The sequence below is a fragment of the Montipora foliosa genome, chromosome 9, assembly GCF_036669935.1.
Source record: "Montipora foliosa isolate CH-2021 chromosome 9, ASM3666993v2, whole genome shotgun sequence".
Classification (NCBI taxonomy): Eukaryota; Metazoa; Cnidaria; class Anthozoa; order Scleractinia; family Acroporidae; genus Montipora; species Montipora foliosa.
This window is the reverse complement of record NC_090877.1, coordinates 190,001-197,500: the sequence shown is the minus strand read 5'-3', so window position 1 is coordinate 197,500 and position 7,500 is coordinate 190,001. Positions and strand designations below refer to the sequence as shown.

Here is a 7,500-nt window from a genome sequence, read left to right as displayed (position 1 = left end):
ATCAGTCGACGTTACTTAACTAATGGTAGAAGCCACGATGAAGTTCATGGAGAGATTGTCTTTGGCATTTGCTCAAAGAATATGTACAGGGGAATTACGGTAGCTGTAAAGCAATTTAAAGTAAATATTCACCTCTTTCTTGTGAAGCATGAGGCATCTGTTCTTGCAAAAATGGATCACCCAGGTAATCTTCAGGGACTAAAGCTGCAACTCAGCAGCTGCTAGAAGGCCTTTTCTTTTTAAATGAACTATTTACTCCTATCCATTGTTTAAGACAATCTCTTGTCCAGGCTTTGAGTAATCACTGTAAGCTTTTCTTACATTTCAGGTCCCTTGTGCTACAAAATGTTAATGATCCCCAAAAGGAATGGCGTAGAATTGTGTTTGAATGTGCAAATGCTTTATACTACACCCACTCTAAGGAATACCTGCACAATGATTTAAAAGGTGTCAATGTCATCATAAATGAAACCCATAACAGTTTACACCCTGTAATCATAGATTTTGGCAAAATCTACAAGCTGTCTTCAAGAGACCAAGAAAAATATAGAAAATTTCATAAGCACATAGCTCCTGAAGTTGTTCGAGGAACTCACTCACAGTCAATAGCTAGTGATGTTTATCCATTTGGGCTTCTACTGTCTTTGTTATGTAAGCACAAACCATATGAGCCTCTACGAAAATTAGCATCCTCGTGTATAAATGGCACTCCAGAGAAAAGACCCACAACAACACAACTACATGTATTAACTGAATTACAATCCCAGTGTTAGTACACAATTCAATACAAACTGAAATACATAAAGCCTTGTAGTGCATGATTCAGAACAGCATGCCTAACTGGTACAAAAGTAAAATTAGTCTTATAAATTAAAGGGAAAAAACTTATTCATTTTACAGAAATTATTGAATTTAAATGGATTGGTGAAAAATGACATGAGCTTTCTTGAATTTTTGACAACGACATGAAGTCACTTTGAAACAGTCACAGAAGTAATAGTAATAGTTGATCTTTATTGTGCCTTACTCTCTAGGACGAAGTATTGGTCTGTTTAGAGTACAACAATACCCACCACCACCCCCCCCCCCCCACAACACTCACACACTGCATATTAAACTTGTTAATAAGCATTTCTTTGTATATTGTGGGGAAAAAAGTATTTAAATACTCAAAAGTCATCATACCTGTATCTCAGTGAAACACAAAATTAATAGAATTCAACAAAGCTAGCTGTTTAGGAAATAAGTTGTGTTTGTCTATTAAAAGGTTATTTGTGGACGTCATGTGTCCCTTGTTGGATGCAAACTCAACATGTAAATTTCCTTGTAACCGGAAGTAAATGTAACGATAGCTTGTAACACCAGGTTGAGGCAGATTGCATCAGCCCACATGGTGAATGTTGTGGAAGAAATCTATGTTGGAATAAAACTGAGTTGTGTTTTTACCTGAAGTTTGTCTTATCCACCAAGAAGCATGGCCACACTCGCAACAGGTTATGGGCCCAGTCGACGACTAATGTTTGATGGTGACGAAACGAAATACGAGCTTTGGGAAATTAAGTTCCTTGGATTTATGCGACTACACAAGTTGCACGATGTTATCCTAGCAGAAGGCGAGCTAGATGAGGAAAATAGGGTCAAGAACATTGATGCTTTCGCCCAACTAATCCAGTGTTTAGATGACCGTAGCCTATCCTTGGTCATGAGAGATGCGAAGGACGATGGCAAGAAAGCTCTACAAATACTGAGGAATCATTACATGGGTAAAAGCAAACCACGTGTTCTTGCGCTCTACACCGAACTTACTTCACTGCAAAAAGGCCATGCTGAGAGTATTACGGATTATGTATTACGGGCCGAAACTGCAGCTGCATCACTGAAATCGGCCGACGAGATAGTCAGTGACAGCCTTTTGATTGCTATGGTGTTAAAAGGCTTACCTGAGGAATATAAAACGTTTTCAGCCATTGTTTCGCAGCGCGATGAAAAGGAAGACAAGATGAAGTTCCAAGAGTTCAAGATCGCACTGAGGAGCTACGAAGAGACGGAGAAATCACGTACCCCATCACAAACTGGCGAAGACAGCGTCATGAACTGTAAAAAGAAGAACTCACCACCAAAAGTCACTGTGACATGCTATTCCTGTGGCCAGCTTGGACATAAATCGCCAGATGAGGCAAGTAGCAGCTCTCGCAAGCTATGTGCTGATTGGCCAACACTGAATGCCCTTTTTTTTATATAAGCATAAAGAGAAAGATAAATAAAAATATGTTTGCATCATTCTTTTTTTAATATTTGGTTTCTGCTCGGAATACTAGTGGAATACAAGGAGGGAGATACGTAGACAGAGAGGTCTGGATTTTCAAGACAACCACTAAGACAGATTCACAACAGATCGGCATGCAGGCAAAGACACCTAAAGAGCCTACGACAGAGAGATACGAGTATCAGGGATACTGGTGGATGGGTCAATGTCGAATCAAAGACTTGTTGCAAGGGTGGGAAATAGTGACAAAGAGTAACCAGACCATCGAATATATGAAGCTAATGATGGTATCTAGATTATCAAAGGTAGCAAGGGTATTGAGGGTATCGAGGGTATTAAAAGTATAGTCGGTATCATAAGGATCAGGGGGATCGTGAGTATCGTGGGTATCGTCAGTATCAAGGGTATTGAGAATATTAAAGGTATCAAAGGTATTGAAGGTGTCATGAGTATCAAGGGTTTCAAAGGTATTGACTGGTATCATGAGTATCAAGGGCTTCATAGGTGTCATGAAGATCAAGGGTATCATGAGTATCATAGGTATCGAGAGTATCATGAGTAACAAAGGTATCGAAGGTATCATGAGTATCAAAGGTATCAAGGGTATCATGAGTATCAACGGTATCAAGGGTATCATGAGTATCAAGGGTATCGAGGGTATCATGAGTATCAAGGGTATCACGGGTATCATGAGTATCAAAGGTATCGAAGGTATCATGAGTATCAAAGGTATCAAGGGTATCATGAGTATCAACGGTATCAAGGGTATCATGAGTATCAAAGGTATCGAGGGTATCATGAGTATCAAGGGTATCACGGGTATCATGAGTATCAAAGGTATCGAGGGTATCTTGAGTATCAAGGGTATCACGGGTATCACGAGTATCAAAGGTATCGAGGGTATCATGAGTAACAAAGGTATCGAGGGTATCAAGGGTATCATAAGTATCAACGGTATCAAAGGTATCGCGGGTATCATGAGTATCAAGGGTTTCGTAGGTATCATGTGGATCGAGGGTATCAAGGGTATCCTGAGTATCAAAGGTATCCTGAGTATCAAGGGTATCCAAGTATGAAGGGTATCAAAGGTAACAAGGGTATCATGAGTAACAACGATAGCAAAGGTATCGAGGGTATCATGAGTATCAAGGGTATCGAAGGTATCAATGGTGTCAAGCATATTAAAGGTATCAAGGGTTTTGAAGATTTCATGAGGATCGAGGGCATCAGGGATATCAAGAGTATAAAAAGTATCAAAGGTATGGAGAGTATCAAAGGTATTATACCCCATCAAAAGTATCAAGAGTACCAAGATTATCAAATCTGATAGTCTTGATACAAAGTTGAGAGAGTTTCAATATTAAATCCTCAATAACATAGTCGTCACTAATGATAGGCTGTACCGTTTTGGTTTAACGCACTCCCCAAATTTTAATTTTTGTCAAGGTAAACCAGAACCCGTAGAACATTTGCTCTTCCTTTGCAGACTTTCATTTGACGTCTGGGAACACGTCTTGTCCTGGCTTAAGGACAACAATATTTGTGTTACGGCGTTGAAAATGTAATGGAGGTCTTCCTTCCCTTGGCGGTTTTATTGCCACGACAAGGCGTGTTCATAGCAATGAGCTACATATCGCGAGGGAGAGGGGGAAGGTAACATTACATTTAATACTACTACTACTACTACTACTACTACTACTACTACTACTAATAATAATAATAATAATAATAATAATAATAATAATAATAATAGCTCTTATCTAAGGAAATGGGAAAAGCTAATGACGGAATAATTGTTCATTACTCTTTATCACCTCAACCGTCTATTTTATTGTCGTCGTCGTTGTCTGCTTTATTACATGGCTGCTTGGAGATACGAAATTTCTCATCTCGTTTTGAAAAATATTTCACTCGTTCACTGCGCTCACTCGTGAAATATTATTCAACACTCGAGGAGAAATTTCGTATCTCCGCGCGGCCATGTATCAATTTTTATAATTCATAAAAACTTTAAGGGATTTTAAAAGGTGGCCGATTTGTAATCCATCTGGCGTCAGATTATTTTCTTACAGAATTGCACACTGTTGCAGGGATAATAAAATTTTCAAAAACGGAAAAAGTGCAGAAGTGGTACAAAAACCCTGATCTAATGATGATTCGCAAAATTTGTCAACATGCAATGGCATTAAACAGTGCCTGTATGGGTTGAAAGGCCACGACTAAAATGACCCCATACAAATTTGGATACCCATGCCAGCCGGGATATTTGGCAAGGAAGGGTTTTTTAGATTTAAAGATCTTGAATGAAAGCTAGCCTTCACATGATCGGCTTAAGTTAGTTATTGCATACCCATGGCATTACACTGAATACTCGCCTTTTGAGCTCAAATTCACTTAAGGTGAGAGTGCACGTAAATTTGAATGGAATCTTAAGGGGTTTAGAGAAAGGATAGAAAGAAAGAAAAATAAATTTTGGCACAGGATTGAACAGATAGTTGCCCCCCGTCCAAGAAAAAGCACTCCAAGTTAGTAGGATACTTTTTACTGGAGTGTCCATGTGACATACTATCCTAATCCTATAATCTGATTGGTGCGCTACTCGCTATGTATTTACCAATATTGGCCTATATTTGCGCCATGGAAATTTTCTTTTTGAAACAAATAGTATCCCGAAAAGAGAAGCTTCGAGGAGTGACATGCTTGTTTTGAGAACTTAAAAAATTTTTAATGGGCAACTATAAACCAATAGTTCCGAAACTTATCTTCAACCAGAGAAAGCACGACCATGTTACCCCTCTTATGAAACAGCTTCATTGCCGTCTTGTAAAGTACCGTATAGATTTCAAGACTTTGATCATCGCCTATAAAGCCCTCCTGTTTACAACCTGCACGCTCTCTATGTTCCTCCAACCAGTTACTGCTCAAGGTTCCATTCAAGTTCTAATACTGTTATTTATGGAAACGTGGCCTTCAGCGTCAATGTCCCTAAGTTGATGAACTCTATACCTTTTGACATAAGAGCAAGTGAGAGTTTCAACAAATGCAAATCATTCTAAATTGAAGAAATATCTGTTTTGCTTCGCGTATGATTGACTTGATTAGTGACTTTGTCATGGGTTAAGGTTGTTCAAAAGTTTTGGATTCAGCTTTTTATCGCCTTGGCAAGATGAATTTAATTTTGCCATTTATTTTATATATATATATGTTATGGTAGACTCTAGTATCCTTTAAGTTTTTATCAACCTTTTTCGTGAGATGTAAAGCACCTTAGAGCTTGGGATACGGGGCTTTGTAAAAAATACATTACAGTGCGTTACACCACTCTATTGTCTTTATTGTTCTCCACTAAATGTTCTTCCTTGCGCGCCCCAAAAACGTGGCCGCAAGAAAGGGCTGTCCAGAGATCCGCTCGCTCCAAGGAAAAAATATTTGTCATGTCATTTAACATGTTGATTGATAACGTCTGCTTTAACTGCAATTAAATTCGTCAAATCTATATTTGCAACTTTCAAAAAATAAACGTGAGTCATTTAAAGTCACCTTCAACAACTTTAACGTCGCCATGTCCCCTCCTTGTTTTTTTTTTTGGGGGGCGATCCCGTCCTGGAAGAGAAATTTCAACAGCGTTCTTTCAGTTTTTATTGTCTTTCGGTTCGCTTGTTTAGGAAAGATTTTCTCGGACTACTATGGATAGGTACTGTGGGCTGATAGTAGAGACATTACTAATCGACGACTTTCGAATGCTGCCGTTAAGTCAGGTCATTAGTCCTTACGTAGTCGTCCTGTAGGAATATGATTTTACGATTCGCAGTAAAGACGGCGACGTTTGTACGCGAGCAGCCAATTCTTCCCGCCTTTGCTAAGTTAGTATTTATATTCTCAAAAGGTACGTTGCTGAAATCAAAATGCCAAATGCATACGCTTATCGCAAAAAGACTTAAAAACGAACAAGAATTTGAATTTTTCTCTGAAAGACAAAAAAGAACCAAGATTTCCGTACTGAAATATGAAAGGTTGGATTTGGGCGAAATAACGAACTACAAATGCAGGGACGAATTCAAATGTTCGAAAACTTGCTGATCACCAATAGCTATCTGGGGACGAGATACTCGGTTACTTTTAACTTCGATAACTGCATTATGCATGTATCTCAGGTGCTAAACCTGCCCTTGTCGATATGGAGATTTGATTGAGTTTTATTAGCGCTTCTATTTTTAGGTGGACCATTTGCCATAGCGCAGCAATTGAATAACAAAGCCGATAAAAATACGCCTTATTTTAACGAAAGGAGAAAAAATGACCCAGGTGAGTGCCTCCGTTTGCCTAATAATGAACGCTCTGCCAGGATTCAGACAAGCGACACGGGACCCCCCACTCCCCTGGCAAGGCCTCATACTGGTTACGGCCGTGATAGTAGGGGCAGTATACATACAGGCAGTCAACATCAAACAATGGGTTGTTATATGGTAATACTTGGCCACTTTGTGCGTTTGTGATAGGCAATAACTATCGGAAAACCAAATGTACAATTTGGACTTACCACGGTTTTCATTTTGACGTTTCGTCCGGTTGTATCAACTACCGGAAGTTATGATTTTAACGATTTTGTTATCACACTTTTTAACTAGTCACCAGTGCCTCGCTCTAGTTTTTTAAAATTTTGTGTAACAGTTTTAACCGTCACTTCTGATGATGTATGTTGCAACATACGAAACGTCAAGTATAAAATGAAAATGTTTGTAACCGCTGTTTGGCCAAAGGACAAAAGTATTTATGGTGATACGTTTTTCTCCAATCCCCAAAAATTTTAATTCGCATTTCCTGGGGTTTCCGACCTCCTCCTCCTTGCGGGTTCGCTCCAAGTGCATTTCCAATCGGCCGTACAGAGGAAAATAGCCATGTCCAGTACGCCGGTATTTTGAAAACCTATCGAAAACCCTAACGTACTTCATTTATACTTACGAGGGAAAGCTACAAAGTAGTTATCTTCGAAGCTGAAACCACACAAAGAAAATGTATGAGAAAATGACAGAAGCTGAAAGGTGCGGAACTTTAAAAACGAGTCGGTAGTAAAAGATCTGCCCGGAACAATTGAAGATGGATGTCAGTCGACATGTCCAGGCATACTTCACGGTCTTGCTGTTTGTTGCCTAGCCCGGGGGGGGGGGGCGTACTCGATGTATCCCTGGTAGGCCATTTCCGATTGTGCCTTTCAGAGCAATTTTTGAGCAAAA

General features: G+C 39.4%; 4 protein-coding genes across 7 annotated transcripts in view; all 4 read left to right on the top strand.

The window, feature by feature from the left end:
• Positions 1-7,500, top strand: part of LOC137970734 (tetratricopeptide repeat protein 28-like) — a 101,307-nt gene that overhangs the window by 27,457 nt on the left and 66,350 nt on the right. The window lies entirely within an intron of this gene.
• The window catches only part of LOC137970735 (uncharacterized), a 45,660-nt gene that overhangs the window by 26,530 nt on the left and 11,630 nt on the right, over positions 1-7,500 (top strand). For 2 of the 3 annotated variants that reach the window (XM_068817288.1, XM_068817287.1), the window contains exon 4: positions 6,485-6,571. The exons of the other annotated variant lie outside the window; for it this stretch is intronic. The gene's annotated coding sequence lies outside the window, so the exon portion shown is untranslated. The remainder of the gene's footprint in view (positions 1-6,484; positions 6,572-7,500) is intronic. 3 annotated transcript variants of the gene reach the window in all.
• On the top strand, positions 1,475-2,242 carry LOC137970490 (uncharacterized). Its single transcript, XM_068817010.1, has one exon. The coding sequence runs from the start codon at positions 1,475-1,477 to the stop codon at positions 2,240-2,242; it is 768 nt and encodes a 255-aa protein (XP_068673111.1).
• LOC137970487 (macrophage receptor MARCO-like) lies at positions 2,749-3,342 on the top strand. The gene has a single exon (XM_068817005.1). It carries the CDS (start codon positions 2,749-2,751, stop codon positions 3,340-3,342), a length of 594 nt encoding a protein of 197 aa, XP_068673106.1.